The following is a 16,719-nucleotide window of genomic DNA, read 5'->3' as shown; positions in this document are numbered from 1 at the left end:
CTGCAGACACACCTAGCCCGACAGCCTGCAACCTCCCACCTCAAGGACACCTTCTGCAGTTTCAAGTCTGGTTCTGGCTCCAAGGCACCACAAGGGTTCTCTCTTCCTACCCCTGCCTGGACATTCTCTGCCCCACTCACACCAATCCTGTCACTTGACTTGGGTGTCTTCCCCTTGGCTAGGCATGGCTTTCTGTCCGTCTGCCTGCAGCCTCACCTGCTGCATGAGCTCACCCCTCCCAGCTCAGCAGGCACCAAGATCTCAACCTTCCTCCAGCAAAGGCTTCTGTGCTGCGCATCAATTCCACAGGCACAACCATGTGGCCAACAATGCCCTCCTTGGCCACCCATCCCTGCCCCAGCGTCCTCAGCACAGATCGTGCTGTGCTCCCAGCTGCCTCACTAAACTCACCAGACTCCTGAGTCCCCCCAAGGCCACCTTCCTCCTGCTTGTCATCCTGCACCACTCAACTTCCATCCAGAGCATCACCTGCACAGATCTGAATTTCAGCAATCAACCTCCCGGATCTTGATCCTGTACATCTATCTATCTCCTTGACATTCCCAAGCCAAAGAGGCTAGGCCGCCACAACTCTGTGGGAGGCCTCCACATCATGTGACCAGCATTTTCCTCTCCTGATTGGTTTGAGGCACTGTGGTCATTTCTAGTGATGTGGTCACTTCCAGTGATCTGGTCACTTTCTGTTTTTTTTTTTTTTTTTTAATTAGTTGCTCATGACAATACAGTGATCTTGACATATCATACATTTGAATCAAATGGGGTATGAATTCTCATTTTTCCAAGTGTACAGGTTGATCTGGCCACTTTCAAGTGGCTGTAGATGGCAGCCCCCATCTTGAGAGCAGTAAAAATGTAACAAATGTGTCTTCAAGCACAGGTGTGCCTTCCCGCAGCCCCACAGGTGGAGTTATGCTCACCTGTTCCTTTATAATATTACCCCTTGCCCTGTATGGAATAGAAAGTTCCATGGAAACACCCTTTGTGTGTCCCCTTCTCTTACTGTGCCCTTGGGTGTGGCCTACCTAGGTGTCAGTTAACCTGCTGACAGCATACTCAGGAAGCTAGACTCAGCCCCCTGAAACCTGACCCCTTGCCTCATTTGAATGGCTTCTCCTCAATAAAAGGGGTCAGCATGCACTCTCTTTCTGTGGACCCTTTAAGATCAGAGTAGCCATCACAGGACCTCCAAAATAAAAAGGTGTCTCTGTCTCTTGTGTGGTTATTTTGCGCAGCCCAGTTCCCTTGGAGTGACCCTGAGTGTTTTTGTCACTGGGAACCCGACACAACTCCACGAGGACTTCAAAGATCCCGCAAGATTCCACGCTGCTTCTCTCGCACTTTCATCTCTCACCCAACCTCCTGCAAGCGATATAGTGGGCAGTCCCCAGAAGGCTCATGCTCCTCTCAGCACTTCCCACTGGCACCAGGTTACTGTGAGGGGTGTTCACAGAGCTCTGTGGCAGGAACCACAGGCAAATGGCAATAGAACCCTCCCTACATCAGGTGCTCATTGTCTCTGCTCTTCACCTCTCTCCAGCTTAGACGCTTCAGAGGAACACGGACAGCATCTTCGCCAGAAGCCTGGGCTGCTAAAGTAAGGGCCACACACTCAAATCCACCTAACAAGGCCACATCTGGACAGACTGGGACCAAGATCTTTCCCATTTCCATGGTGTCAGTAGAAATCATGCTGTGAACTTTGAATTCTTTGAAATCATGCTGTGAACTTTTGAATTCCAGGATGGCACCGTTCTTACAGCCCTTTCTCACCATGCAGGGCAGCAGCAGTGAGTGCCGCTCGGTTGGCTCTCATTGGTGAGAGAAACCAAGGCCACCACCATGCACCACAAGGCAGAGCAGCCTGCTGGGCAGGTAAGGCACACTCAGTGCATTTCCACGCATGGAATTTTTAACTGGGGTGGTTCATCAGGCCAAGATCCATGAAAAAGCCAGGAATTCCTGTGGCTCGACAGTTGTGGGCTCTGAGCTCACGCATGCATGTGCACAGTCAGGACCATGCCCGATTCTGCTTCCTGCCTGCAATGCCACTAGTAAAGGAGAGGCTTTCACCTGTGGGCTCAAGAGCAGTCAGCCACAAAACACGATGAGGTAAACCGTGGAGCATCCTGAGCACCAGGTATGAGTCTGCACTGACGGGTGGCAAGCACACAGCAGCTGCTTCTGCATCTTTACTAAACTGTTTCCGACATACCACAAGAGCATGGAAACCACCAAGTGCCTCCTAAGCCACAGGTAACTGAGATCACACTTGTGCCACTGAGGACAGCCATTCCTCCCAGAACACACACCTCCCATAGCCGCCCCCACCCCTTGTCCCCCATCCCCAGTCACGTTGACTCAAGGGCTTCCTTTTGCTTCTGTACTCCAGAGGCAAATGCTGCAGCACCTGCACCCTCAGGCTACCCTTGAGGCCACCCTCTGATGTTCACACCCCAACTTGTCAGCACTGGCCTGTCTACTCAAGAGCTCTCTTCTCCCCAGGTCTGCTGAGTTTTTTAAGTTGCCCAGGGTCCCAGAATGGTATCCAGAGCACCCATCTCACCCTGTTGGCCTGCAGCTCTTTCCCACGCACTTCCACCACTTGGAAGTCTACCCCTAGGCCCTGGGCGGTGTTCTGGGCGGTGCCCCCGCCCTATGTGTCCCCAGCATTAGTGTCAACATCTTCACAACAGAACTCCCTGTCTAGTCAGGGGCCCTCTGGCCACATTAGCATCGTTCACACTGGTAGGTTTGCTGTGTCAGCACTGAATCTGTAGATTATAAGAGGGAGCCAACAGCTGCAGAATCCTGACCTGCCCAGCAGTGAGTACATCTAGGTTTCTCCAAAGTCACACACCATTCCACACATCTGTTCCTCAGAAACGCAAATCTTGTCTCCTCTTTTTAAACACTATATTTCCTCTTTGTTGCTGCCCTCAGGCAGTGATCACATGTCCACAGCCTTGGTGAACTCCTACTAACCTTAAGGACTTCCCGCATTTCCCACAGGGAGCTCAGCAAGCCAGCCCCGCTCCCCTTCCTTCACCACCTGCCTCTCGGCTCCCTCTTGCCTTGTGCACTGCAGCATGCAGCTCCTAGTACACGGGGAAGGAAGCAAGCAGTCCCACTGGTGCTGTTAATGGGGCTTCGGTACCACCATCGGAGGACCCCTGCAAGGACATCTGACACTTCAATGGTCTCAGAGAGTTCCCTTCCACTCCTCTTTTCATCACAAAGCTGACTTGCACCAAACATCTTTGCTCCATCAGTGCAGACGGTCGATTAATCTGCTCCACAGAGAATCACAGTGACGGATTTTCTGTCCTAAACTTTGGCTTTCACTCCTGAGCCCTACCAGACCTTCTGGAGAGGCACTGCTCAGATGCTTTCTCTGGAAGATCCTAACTCCTGGGCAGGGACACAAACGATATTTACATATCCCTAGAGCTCCTCATGGCCTCACTCTGTGCTGAGCCGCCTGCCAAGGAGCAGGTACTGACCACACACCCAGGGACAGTGCCTGGGGAGGACTCTGCTTCCCACTGGAACCTCAGGTACCATGTAGGTGTGGACTCCTGAACAGAAAGTTCCTGAGAAAGTGAAGTCACAAAGAACACTACAATAAGAAGCTTCAGGTTCTAGACTAGAACCCACTCACTTCACGTGACCACACCACCAAACCAGGAGTCTCAATTCCTTATGGTGGAGCCAAAGATCCTGTGCCTTATCAGAACCACTATCTACTACTGCCCGTGCCGACACCGTAGGATACGTCCTCAACATCCCTATGTGGAGACATCAGCTTCACAGGTGAGCAGGGCCATGCCAGAAGCCTCAGGATAGCCATCTACAGCAAAGGCTCACCTGGAGCTAGACGCTGAGGCAAAGAGTGCCCCAGGGAAGCCCACCCCTGAAAGGAACATGGGCAGCAACCCAGGGGCAAAGGCAGGCAGTCTTGGTCCAAGGGGTCAAAATGGCTGCTGCTGCCCAACAGCCAAGCAGCAGCCAGCCATGCACAGGAATGCTCCCCAACTTGGAAACTCCGGCATATGAAGCACACCTCAGAACCCAACTGAATACTGACCTCATCCCTGTGCTTTTGACAGAAGACCAAAAACTGGGCAGCTGCATCTCCCTTCCTGCTTCTTGGAGTAGAGGGCGTGGCCTTTTTCCTCCCAGGAGGAGAACCCACTCCTCTTTTGGGGTCAGCCTCTGCCATCTTTTGAGGAGAACTTTTTTCTGTGCCAAGGTCGCTCTCCTGGTGCTCCGCAGAGCTGGACTGTTTGACTCTCCGCCTTCTCTTCATAGGAACACCCTCCTCTCTCATGGGCCCAGGGTCTGCAGCAACTTCCTCACTGGGCCCTGTGGACGCTGCCATTTCTCCGGAGGTCTGCACAGCAAGGCCAGCCTCCTTAGCTACCTGTGGGTTGAGGTGCAGCTGGCCCCCCACATAGAGGAAGGTGAACTTGGCTTTCCGCTCTTCCACGGACATGCCTGCGGCTTCCTCTGCCTGAACAATGCCCATTTCCCACTGGGCCCTCAGTTTCCCTGAAATAGGCTTCAACAGCTGAAAAGAAGCAAAAAAGACATTTAAAAGAGTTTTGCAGAGACATAAAAGGTAGCTGACTTTAAAAGAGACTTACAGTTCAGATACATTTAGAAATCAGAAATGATAACTTAGATTAACAATTAACTTAAGAGGATTTTTAAACAGAACTGAGCCAGTAACTATTGTTTCTTTAAACTAGAAATCAATTCCAATTGCATTAACTTATGTAATCTATGTATACATAAAGGATAATAGAAAATATAAAACAACTTATTTCTGGGAGTTAACAAATGAGTAAAAGAGAAATAAGTTGTCTGCAAGTTTGTCACTTGCCAAATGTTACAGTATATTTGGTCAGAGTGAACAACAACGATTTAAGAAGCAATTTCAAGCAATTATTAAGTTCAAAACAAACAACTTAAATGATAAAGCGTGGACTGAAAGTATATGAAAAAAAATGTCTATCACCTTGGTTTTCTCAGCTTTCGTGGGTGCCAGCTTGGCACTTTCCTGGCATAATTTTTCGAACTGTCCTTCTCCTTCAAAAGCTACAAGGCTCTTCTCAAATATCCAAGCTCTCTCTGGGGCATCACCAAAGAACTGTACGTGATACTGGCGTGCACTTTTTTTCTGACCTGATTTTAAGACAAAACGTTAGAACATTAATGTTAAAACTCGGGATGAAACTAGGCAAAGCATACTGTCACTCTGAAGCTGTTCACGCGAGCCCACTGGCCACAGAGGGAGCCCTGGCTTCCTGTGCCCACCATGCTCTGACAAAAACAGAGGGAGCACAAGCTGCTGGGAAGGAAGGGGAGGACGTGTACTCCTTCACCTGCTGCCTCTCAAGGCCTCGAGGTGCCAGACAACCAGAGAGGGCAGAGCAGCAGCAAGGGGCTTGGCCAGGGGCAGGGTCCACGACCCACCCGTCCTGACAGCTGGCCATCCCTTGCTCACCGCACCTGGAGAAAGGGCACGCAGCCTGTGAGAAACTGCAACCACAGCAAAGCTTCGCCTTCAGATACCCACTGCTGTCACTCTCAGGTACAGGAAGAAGCTACAACACAGCCAGGAGCCAGGTGAACAAAGAGACCACTGGCCCCCAAACCCAAGGTGGGGCAGATGCTGCTGAGGTGGAGTGAGAGCTGGAACAGGTAAGCCAGCAGGAGGGCAGGTCTCTGGGCTGAGGGAGGGAGGGAGGGAAGACGGTCCCCTTATGCACTGGGTTGGCCACAGGAAACCAAAGGAGAGTTCCTAGGGAATCAAACACCAAGGAAAGTCTCTGCATGATGTCTTAGAAATGTCCCACTGTGTGGCTGTTGCCAGGCCAGAAACCAGACTCTCCCACTCACGGTTGCAGGCAGTGCTCAACACACTGTGCTCTGACACAGGCCCCAGACAGAGCACTCGGGATTAGGGACACCTCCACTTCAAGGAGGTCAAACACACAGGAAGTCCTGGGCAGCCTCAGCAGGGCCACAGACATGGGGCAAGACAGAAAAGACACTCAGACAAACACCTAAAAAATGCTACAAAATGAGACACAGAAAAGGAAACAGCCAACTACAAAAATACAATTCATTAATAAGGCTGGGTAGACAAAGATCTCCCACAAAAGCCAGTCATCTCAGTGACTCAGGAGGCTGAGGTGGGAGGATCAAAGTTTGAGGCCAGCCTCAGCAAGTTAGCAAGACCTTATCTCCAAATAAAAAGGGCCAGGGTATAGCTCAGTGGTACAGCACCCCGGATTCAATTCCCAGTATCTGAGGATGGGGAGGATGGTGACCCAAAACTCTAGTATTCTAGGAAAAAAAATGGAGTAAAACCTTCAACTCTCTGAGGGGAATCATTCTTAATGAAAAACTCCAAACCGAGCTAAATCATAATGAAGCATGAGGACAGAAAACCAGCTTGATCTGAATAGCAGGGACTCAAATGTACCTCCTATACACACTCTCTGAGGATACCCAAAACGTACCTGGAGGCTACTAACCACCACCTTACCTTTTGTTTACATTTCCTTCAATACATATGTATGGGAAATCCAATTATTTAGGTACTTGCTGTGAACTGGTAACATATTGTACTCTAAAATGGTCCTCAGCTGTTCCTGGCACCAATTTATCCACTCAAGTTTCATCAAGATAAAGTGATCATTTCTACTGGGTCTTTCCCTCTTCACATAGGCCTGATAATCTGGATGCTTTTAAAACTCAAATTTAGTATAAAATACTAAATCATGCTGAAAAAAACAATCACTACATGTAGTACATTTTTAGTCATAAAGTCTGAAAGTCATTCAAGGCAAAGACCTTCTTCCTTTGACACTAACTGGCAGGTGAAGTGCACACTGAAGAGCTGCCACATGTCACACCTGCATCATTTCTAACCTCAGAAAACGCTGAGAAAGCCAACTCTAGTAGTTCTGTTGAAGGAAACACAAGCAAGAGGCCTGGGGGCACAGGAAAAAGGTGTAGGAGGGGTACCATACCTTTGAGCTTGGTGTAGTGGTGCAAGAGTGGGTCAGCAGAAACCATGCAGGGCCACCAGGGGTAGCCCGACACTTTGGACCACACTAAGTCACCAACGTTGTACTTCAACAGCTGATCTTTGTCTCTGCCTGTGCTTGGACAGGATTCCTTCTTAACTGGAATCTGAAGATGAATAACAAAAGACAAACATTAACACAACCAATTACTACCCTCAATCCAGCCTTCCACCTGTGGAAGACCAAGATTAATCCAGCTATAGGTTCAAAACACATGTGGAGGGCCAGGAACATAGCTCAGCCTACTATGTGGCAGGCTGGGTTCTATCTTGACACTGCAAAAAATAAAGTTCATACACACACGGCCCCCAAAGGAGCATGTTCCCCTTGCTGTTTCAGGCCATGGCAACTATATGCCTCTCCCCTTCCTCTAAAAAGCAGTATAGTGCCTGGCACACAGTAGGTACTCAACAGCACAAACATCTATTTCCCTAGCCAGGGGGTGGTCCTCAGTAGAGCTTTAGCCACATAATTCTAAAACCATGTGCCTGAAGGTGGTCAGTCCTCAAAAGCACCAAGCATGGAGACCCATGCCCCAGCACACCACTCTCGCTTCAGTGCTCAGAGCTTCCCCGAGTCTCAGTTTCCCCATCTCTTGGACACAGGCAAGGTTTTTATGGTTTTTTGTTTTCTGGGTTTTGGGCAGTACTGGGAATTGAGCCCAGGGATGCTTTACCACTGAGATACAGCTGATTTACATGGCCCATCCTCAGTGAAGTGTCCAGGCCACCCTGTATGTCATTTTTTGATATGGTGACAAACCACCTGGCAGAATACAACAGAATACTTAAGGCAGTGTCTCACTAAGTTGCAGAGACTGGCCTCTAACTTGCAATCTCCTGCCTGAGTCGCTGGGATCATAGGCATGCACCACTGCATTTGGCATGTGGTTGAGTTCTGAGGTTCAACAGGATGTCCTCCTCAAGGCAACTCTGCCCCAACCACCATGGGCTCTGCTCTCCAGTGGGAGCAAGCACAGCCAGGGTGGCCCAGCCTCTCACAGGTAGCCCAATTCCTTCTCAAGATCACTACATGCTCAGGCAAAGGGCTGACTGGTTTGGAGCTTCAGTTTCCATCTGTGAATGAAAGACAATAGCTCTGAAATCTTTAGAGCCTAGCAGTGAGGTATGGCATAGAGTTGCCACAACAATACACTCCCAAAAGATGAGGCTGCTCAGAGGTTCCAGCTACCAGATTCACCCCATCCTACAGACAGAGTCAAACATCAAGGCATTCCCTTGAGCTTCAACAGAACCAAGTAGCAAAGCCGGACAGGAAGCACAGGCTTCCTGCCCTGGGAAAGCTTAAGGTTCACCACAACCCTGAGCACTTCCAAAACTCATCAGTTACAAAAGGAGCTCTCTAAAAGTTGTCTTTGGGGTTAGGGATGTGGCTCAGTGACAGAACGCTTCACTAGCATGTGTGAAATTCAAAGTGCTGCTGGGGGGCGGGGAGCGGATAAAAACCTGCCTTTGAAATTACATTAGCCAAAGCCAAATCTGTTCCTGAGCACTCAAAAACCACTGTCTTTTACACCCTAAAAGGTCTTCATGAGTTTAATAATTCCAAGGAAACTTCAACCATTCCTCCTCCTATCTGTGGAAATTCTAAACAAAATCCCACAACTGTACTTTTAAACAAAACACCCCAGGCTTGGTGGTACAGCAGGTCACACCAGTCCCTGGTGGACCTGGAGTTGCACCTGAAGGCCCACAGGCTCCTGGGTCCTCTAGGCCACCAGCCCTGGACAGAGAGCAGGCTGCCTGGCATCTAATCTCTTCTGCCAAGGCCACAGCCCTTAGCTGATTTACATGGCCCATCCTCACTGAAGTGTCCAGGCTACCCTGTATATCACTTTTAGATATGGTGACGAACCACCTGGCAGAATACAACAGAGCCACGTGTCCTCCCACCTAAAGTCAGGCTCTCCTCCCAACCTCTGGTGAGTGGCACAACCCCTGCTCACTTGTTTCCAGAGTGCGGGGGGGGGGGGGGGCACCAAGAACAAAGAACAGCCCCCTCCACCTGCTGGGCCCTGGTTGAGACCCACACATGGAGGGCAGGGCATGTGGGAAGGCTAATGGGAGCGCCCTGGCCTGGTCCAGTGCTGCTCCCACTCATCAGGTGGTGCAGACTAGGGTCCACCCCTCCACTGAGCAGCTGGACTAGAGCGCCTAGCACTAGCAGATGTGGCTCAGAACTGGCCGCCTCAGCCACGCTGCCCCTGAGCACCTAAGTTCTCCAGGTCTCTCCACTGGCACAACAGGTGGCGACACACCTCCAGTGGCAACCATCAGCGGTGTGTGGCCAGGGTGAGAAGACAGACAGCAACTGCCACACCAGGACATTCCCCATCGCCTCCGCCTGCCACCACATACATCCTGTGCTCAACACTCAGTCACATGCCCCAATGGAATCCCTCTCAAATACCTTTTTATCTGTAGGACTTGAGATCTTGGACACCAGAGCTGCTTCCACAAGGCCCTGCTCCAGCAAGGAGTCATATTTTATGCTCCTTTTCCTGTTCCTCCTTGCCTTGTTCTCAGATTTTTGTCCATTTTCTTCTGACTGGGACACCTCAGCAGTGCTGTCACCACAAATGGAAGATTCAAAGAGAGGCTTCCCATTCATGTATGTCTTAGTGATTTTCAGCTTAATTTCAGGAGAACCATTTTTGACAGGGGTAGTGTTGGGTGGCGTCCCCATTCCTTTTACTTCCTGGGACTCAAAACATAATTTGGCATCATGTGCACCAGGTTCTCCATTAAACACACGGGAAGTAAGATCTTTCAACTTCTCAGTAGGAATGAAGGGAAGCGCATCATGGCCATTAAATTTCGGCATGACTCCCTCCTGTAGGCTGTTAGAAAGCTGAGCTTTGCTGAGGAACACAGAACAGTCGCGGTTCACTTCACAGTTCTGGGTCTTCCCATTTGTGCTGCCAAGGATTTCTGGTGCCTGCTTCATCTTTATGCACTTTACGGCTTTCTGGACAGACAGAGGACTTTTTTTGACACTAAATTCCATGCAGCCTGGATGCTTCGGTTCTTAGACTACTATAATATTTTTTAAAAAAAGAAGAGAAAAAGCAACATTACATTCAAAACCTAGGACAAGCATGCTAACAGTTCTATAGCTTTGTGGGAGCTGGGGTTTTTGAGGTACTTTATATCATATAATAATTTAAGTTGTAGGAGGCAATTATTTTAATATTTTTTTTTAGTTTTAGGTGGACACAATATCTTTATTTTATTTTTATGTGGTGCTGAGAATCAAACCCAGTAACTCACGCATGCTAGGCAAGCATGCTACCACTTGAACCACATCCCCAGCCCCAAGAGGCAATTTTTTAATATCACAAAAATTACACAAAATCACAAAATGTGAACCCTGAAAGGAAGTTCAGCACAGGCTGCCTGGACCACCAACCAGCATGGGAGGACACAGGTGCAGCTTATACCTGCCCAGCACACACCCTCAACACAGCCCTGTGTGCAGGTGGTTAGACGACTGGGCCTAAGCAGGACACCAGAGAAGCACTGGAGAGTAAAACAACTGACAGGCGGAGCTCGTCCCAGTTCCTCCTGCTATAGTTAAGGACCTGGAGGCATCCCCCAGTGACCTGAACAACAGAGCTTATGTCGAGTATTAGCTCCAGATTGATGAAAGAAAAAATGGGGGAAAAGAGCTAAAGAGAACACACATACTCCAAGCCAGGACTCTGTGCCACCCCTCCAGACCCCACTGAATGCTGACAGCACGAACACTACAGCACACACATTCCACTCTATCACCTGGGATCCACCCAGCAACCCACGTGTGGAGGAGGCCAGCCACTGGAGACCAACAGGCAGAGAGAGGCAGTTTTAGGAAAACGCACTGGCTTCCTGGACACATCAACTTGGGGTCTTCACTAGAAAGCTACAGTCCGAGAAACAGCCAATAAAAGTGCTAGGAATAAGAAACAAGCAGGTCCCCACCCCAGCTGGGAAGGCAGCAATTGGAACCACACCATCACACTCCAACGAGACCCCTCAGGAAGACTAGCAGGATTAGGCACTGGAGAAAGCTGGAAGATACAAGGACCAAAGACGCCCATTGCCGGGGGGGGGGGGGGGGGGGGGGCGCTGCCCTGCGCACATGCTAAGCACCCCCTCAGCCTTGAGTAAGGGGGGTATTGGACTGGCATCGAACACCACACACTGTGTGAAGCAAGTGGCCCTTACCTTCGCTCGGCAAGGAAGTGCTTCAGCTCTGTGTTGAACGTTACCCAAGGGGACTGGACAACCCCCCTTCTGAAATTCCTGCCTTATCGGGTGGAATATTCTATCAAATGTCTTTTCCCTAATAAATAGAGGGGTTCCGGGAGCACTGGATATCTTGATCTCTTGCTTTCCAGTGTGGAAGGGCCCCAAGGTCGAAGAGCAGTCCCAGACTCCCATTTTGTGAAAAAAAGTACTTCTATGTCCATGTGGTCTTTTCATCACCAGAACAAACCACGCAGAGTGATCTGGATTCCATTACACATGTGGGATGTGGGCAATAGCCCATGTATGAAGAGCAAGGTTTATCAGTAGAGATGGCTGCACTCCCCAGGGACATTTAATCCTGTGGGGGAACATTCTGGATTATCACCACTGAGGCCTGCTATTGACCATCACTGGGCAGAGGTCAAGGGTGCTGCTAGACATCCTATAAGGCAAAGGATAGAACCCAAAACAAAATCAACTGGCCCAAAATGTCAATGGTGCCAAGGTAGAGAAAGCCTAATATGCAGCAATCACTGCTGCTGTCTCCACAGAAATGAGGCAAAGGACAAGGGAGGGAAAGTACCAAGTCGTAACACCCAGGCTCTGGGTCAACTGCAGGAGCCTCAGGCCAACTATCCTGCAGGCACAAGCCTTGGGCAGAAAGTAAAAGCCACTCTGCATCCCTAAAAACCACCAGAGCTGGAAGAAAAAGGATGCAGGTCAAATCTTGAAAGAAAGTGAACAGGACAGGGAGAACCTCCCAACTTTTACTTTTGTGCCTGACTACTATAAATAAAAGAGGGAAACCTCAAGTTCTGCCCAAGCTCCAGGCCAACACCAGTGTGGGGCAGGTTCCAAGCAGTCAGATCCGTGAAATAACTGAAACGGGATTCTAGCTGCTAGAAAAAAAAACAAAAACAAAGCAAAAAGCACTTTTAAGAGAAATGTGGCAGAATCCAAAATTTCCACAATATATCATTCATAATATCCAGGATATACTCCAAAATTACCAAACATATGAATAAACAGGGAAACAACAAAAACTAACATAAAATGACCCTATTTGGAGTATTCGGTATTTTTGAAATGTGATAAGGATTTCAAAGCATTATAACTCAGAGACATAATGAAAAAATACAATAATGAAAAAAATTAAAATTGCAGCAGAGAAACTGAAAAAATACCAAATGGAAATTCTATAAATGAGAAATACTGTGTCTAAAATCAAAATACTGATGGGGCTGGGTTGTGGCGCAGTGGTAGAGCACTTGACTTGCACGTGTGAGGTACTGGGTTCGCTCCTCAACACCACATAAAAAGACAAACAGAATAAAGTTATTGTGTTCATCTACAATAAATTTTTTTTAAAAAAAGTCAATGGATGGGGGCTGGAGATGTGGCTCAAGCGGTAGCGCGCTCGCCTGCCATGCATGCGGCCCGGGTTCGATCCTCAGCACCACATACAAACAAAGATGTTGTGTCTGCCAATAACTAAAATAAATAAATAAATAAATATTTTTTTAAAAAAAAGTCAATGGATGGACTTAACAGCACACTGGAGATGACAAGTCAGGAAATTTGAAAACAGAACAATAAAAACTATCTAGACTAAAAAACAAAAAATCACTACAAATTAAAAAGGAACAGAATATCTCACCATTCTGTGCAACAAAATCAAAGGTCTGGAGTCCATCAAGAAGGAGAGACAAAGAACAAAGCAGAAAAAAAATATTTTGAGAAAAAAAGACCCCCAAAATTTCCTCAATTTGGTAACATGAATTTATAGATTCTAGAAATTCAGCTGGTACATTCTTTGTAATCCTAGCAACTCAGGAGGAACTTAGACCCTGTCTCAAAAGAAAATAAATGAATAAAAAATAAAAGAGCTGCCCCCTGGTTTCAATCCCAATACACACACACACACACACACACACACACACACACACACAAAATTTCAAAAGTTCAAAAATAAAAAGACCCATTAAATACAAATACAGAATAATACGCATGATCATTTAACTATCAGAAACAGAGGCCAGAAAACAATGGAATAGTATTTAAATTCTGAAAGAGAAAAGTATCAGTATTTTTGTATCCAGAAAAAAAAGATCCTCCCAGAATGAAAACTAATGTATTTTGAGATAAGTACAAACCAAGAAATTGTCACCAGCACCTGCATTACAAAGCAAGGCTAAAGGAAGTTCTTCGAGTTGTAGGGAAAAGAGACCAGGCTGAAACTCAGGCAATTAGAAAGGAATCATGGGAACTAGACTGGCAAAACGTGAGCTGACATAAGAGACTTTCCTGTCACTGCCTCTGGATGCTCACACCTCCAGTCAAGTGAGTGCACTGAGGGCACCACCAGGTGTGGTGCCCTCGACAATGCAGCAGGGGGCACTGCCACGTGAGCACTAAGGGGCCAGCAGTGAGCTAAGGAGCAGACTACTCATCCAGCTACAGCCAAAAGTGACCATCATTAGTCAACAAAAGTTCACATTCAGAGATGTTCTATACAAAAACTAATTTCTGACTTCTTGCAGAATGTGCATAGGTCATACCACCAAGAAGTCATGGGGCCAGGACTCAGGCCCATCAGGCACAGCCCGGGTGCGAGCTGCTTTTCAAGGCTGACCACTAAACACGACCGCCGTGAAGACCGGGCCCTCTGTAGGTCTACTTCTACTCACTACTCGTCCTCTGGCTTGTGCTGCCCTTCTTTGTGCTCTGTCCTTCTTCCTCCAAACCCACTGTGGGCTGCTCACTTCCCATTTTGCCTGTGGCCACCAGAAGATCCACCTTTGCTTCCTTCACAGCACTGCTTGTCACTGACCACTGAAAGTACTTTTCTGAAAGTTTTTTTATTTTATACTCAAAGTATGCCAATAAGTTAAATGACAGTCTACTCTTTCTAGCATGTCAAGAAAAATACAAAACCTGATCAAAACTGACACAGGATGGGCCTGGTACAGCACTTGCCTAGCATGAGTGAGCCACTGGGTTGGATCCTTGGCATCCCATAAAAAGGATAGAAAGATAGATAGGTAGGTAGATAGGTAGATAGATAAATGTATTGTGTCCATCTACAACTAAAATAGATATTAAAAAAAAAAAACTAACACAGGAGGTCAAAAGCTGAATACCCACTAACTAAAGAAGAAGAGCAGACAAAGGGCCAAGTCCAGGGACTCTCACTGGCCAGTCTCAGCAGCCCCAGAAGCAGTCTTTTTCACACAAAGGAAGACCAGGTGAGGGTAAGCTTTTAAATGCAGGAAAGAGCCAAGAATGACAAGACAAACAACATCCTGACCATCCTGAAAGACCATTTTTGACATTTTGCCATATGTGCTTCAGGTCATTTTTATAGGAAAGAAAAACTAGAGAATAACAACTACATACACATGCTCCAGGTCTAGTATGCAGTGTTCTTGTATCAAGGCCCTGTCAGACCTGAGACTGAGGACAGAAGAGAGCAGCAGCCAGCACCCTCAGACTCTAAGCAGACTCTGGCCCCAGGGGATGCAGCTAGGAAGCTAAGACCCCGCTTCAGGTCAGTGGTGAGGAGAGAAAGAATGATGCGGACAGGGATGAAGTCCAACCTGCTCCCCAAGGACAAGATCCACCTAATTACCCCGGGCCCATCTCCAGCATGAACTTACACATTCCTTCTCAATCCACAGTGTGCCTGCAGTGTGCATCCACGAACACAAGTGTCACATGCAGCCTCCATGTCTAAAACTGCCACCACATAACACATCTGCTCTGCAATGTGCAAGTGTACAAAGACAGCCCAGTCTTTTGAACTGCTGTGCTCTTTGTCACATAAATATTTCATTCCTATTAAGTTTTTTCATAGATGACAAAAATAGAACATAAGAAATGATGGAAAGATTCCCCAAATATTAGGCAAGGCTGGCATAATCCTCGCACCAAAAGCAGGAAAAAAAGATACACCTCAAGATTAGTCAGGTCACTGTACACACAATGCAAAAGCAAAGTAAATCAAACCCAGCCCTCTGTGACTGAAGGAATAAGGTGTCACAGCCTGGGGTTGTGGCACAGTGGGGCAATATCACCTAACATGCGCAAGACCCTGGGTTCAATTCCCACAACCATGGGGAAAAAATAGACATCACAGCCTAAGAGGGTTTATCCAGAAGCAAACAAACAATCCAATGCCAGGAATGTTCAACAATGTTCTCACTGTGCTGAAAGACCACTGAGGGATTTCTGGTAAGGTAATAAAATGCTGTTTTGAAGAAAAACGTTATTACTGACCAAATCAAAACAAAAGAGGGAAATCCCAAGTCTAGAAGGAGCCTCGTAGGGCACAGGCTACCTATGATGGGACCCCAGGCTTTAAGGGATGGGGCTTAGGGAGAGGGCAGGGCCTACTGGGCACCTGCACAAAATACACAGGTCAGTAGCACCTCAGAGGCATAGTTGGGGTACAGAATATAGAGGCCACAGCCTGGGCCTCCAGGCACTGACACTCACTAAGCTGAGGCACCCTGAGCAAGTGACCACCTCTCACCTTCACTACACGTCCTGGGAATAGAGGGCCAACGTCACAGAATTCTTAGAAACACTGAGAAGTGACATGAGGCAGAGGTCCCACTGATCCCTGGGCAGTGTCCTGTCAGTGCCATATCACCTGAGCCCAGAGCTGGCCCTCAGTAAATACCCACCAAAAGCAACTGGGAAGTGGGACCACCCTGGTGCATCTGAACGCAAACCTTCTTTCTCAGAAGACTGTGATGTCCTAAAGCCCAAGACAAGACACTTACACCAAACAGGCCTAGAACAAGCATCAACAGGGCACCCTAGAAGGGCATCCAAGAGACTCGCAGAAGACGGAAGGAATCAGGCCACAGTGTACCAACCTTGCCAGCAGGGAGTTCCCAGGAAAAAAAATCAGGAAAACCTACAACTGCAGGGAAGGGGCCCTGAAGTATAACTTAAGATAAATATAAATAAATCACCAAGGAAGAAAGCCGAAAAAGAGATGAAAAATATTGAAAGGAATTTTGAGAAATAGTGTTCATGGTTCACTCTTCCAAACATCTGGAGTTCCCACAGTGTGCCAGGAACTACACTGGGTTACAGCACTGAACAAAATAGCAAACACATTATGCCACCCAGAAAACGGAAGGCTCAAAGTGGATCTGTGCATCCACGCTCCCAGCAGCAGCATCCCAGCAGCCGGAGGAGTGGCACAGCAGGACATGGGCTACTCTAGGATTTGCTTGCACCTGTCCTAAAGAGCAGGTGGTACTGAGGGAAGCCAGCTCCTAAGGGCAGACGCTGAAGATCCCTCACAGGAGGGCCTGGAGCAGCCTGCCCCCACACAGGGT

At 48.1% G+C, this 16,719-nt stretch overlaps 1 protein-coding gene across 8 annotated transcripts in view; it reads right to left on the bottom strand.

Moving 5' to 3' along the window:
- Positions 1-16,719, bottom strand: part of Nsd2 (nuclear receptor binding SET domain protein 2) — a 75,180-nt gene that overhangs the window by 39,089 nt on the left and 19,372 nt on the right. For 7 of the 8 annotated variants that reach the window (XM_078020844.1, XM_078020848.1, XM_078020849.1 and 4 more), the window contains 4 exons: positions 9,549-10,174; positions 7,062-7,224; positions 5,039-5,205; positions 4,106-4,588 (listed from right to left, as the gene is read on the bottom strand). In XM_078020844.1, the coding sequence (XP_077876970.1) occupies positions 4,106-4,588; positions 5,039-5,205; positions 7,062-7,224; positions 9,549-10,145 (1,410 nt within the window). In that variant the 5' untranslated portion in view covers positions 10,146-10,174. The remainder of the gene's footprint in view (positions 1-4,105; positions 4,589-5,038; positions 5,206-7,061; positions 7,225-9,548; positions 10,175-16,719) is intronic. The other variant, XM_078020847.1, reaches the window with a different exon arrangement.

The sequence above is a fragment of the Ictidomys tridecemlineatus genome, chromosome 9, assembly GCF_052094955.1.
Source record: "Ictidomys tridecemlineatus isolate mIctTri1 chromosome 9, mIctTri1.hap1, whole genome shotgun sequence".
Lineage (NCBI taxonomy): Eukaryota > Metazoa > Chordata > Mammalia > Rodentia > Sciuridae > Ictidomys > Ictidomys tridecemlineatus.
Note: the sequence above shows the minus strand (reverse complement) of the source record. Positions and strands in the feature narration are given on the sequence as shown.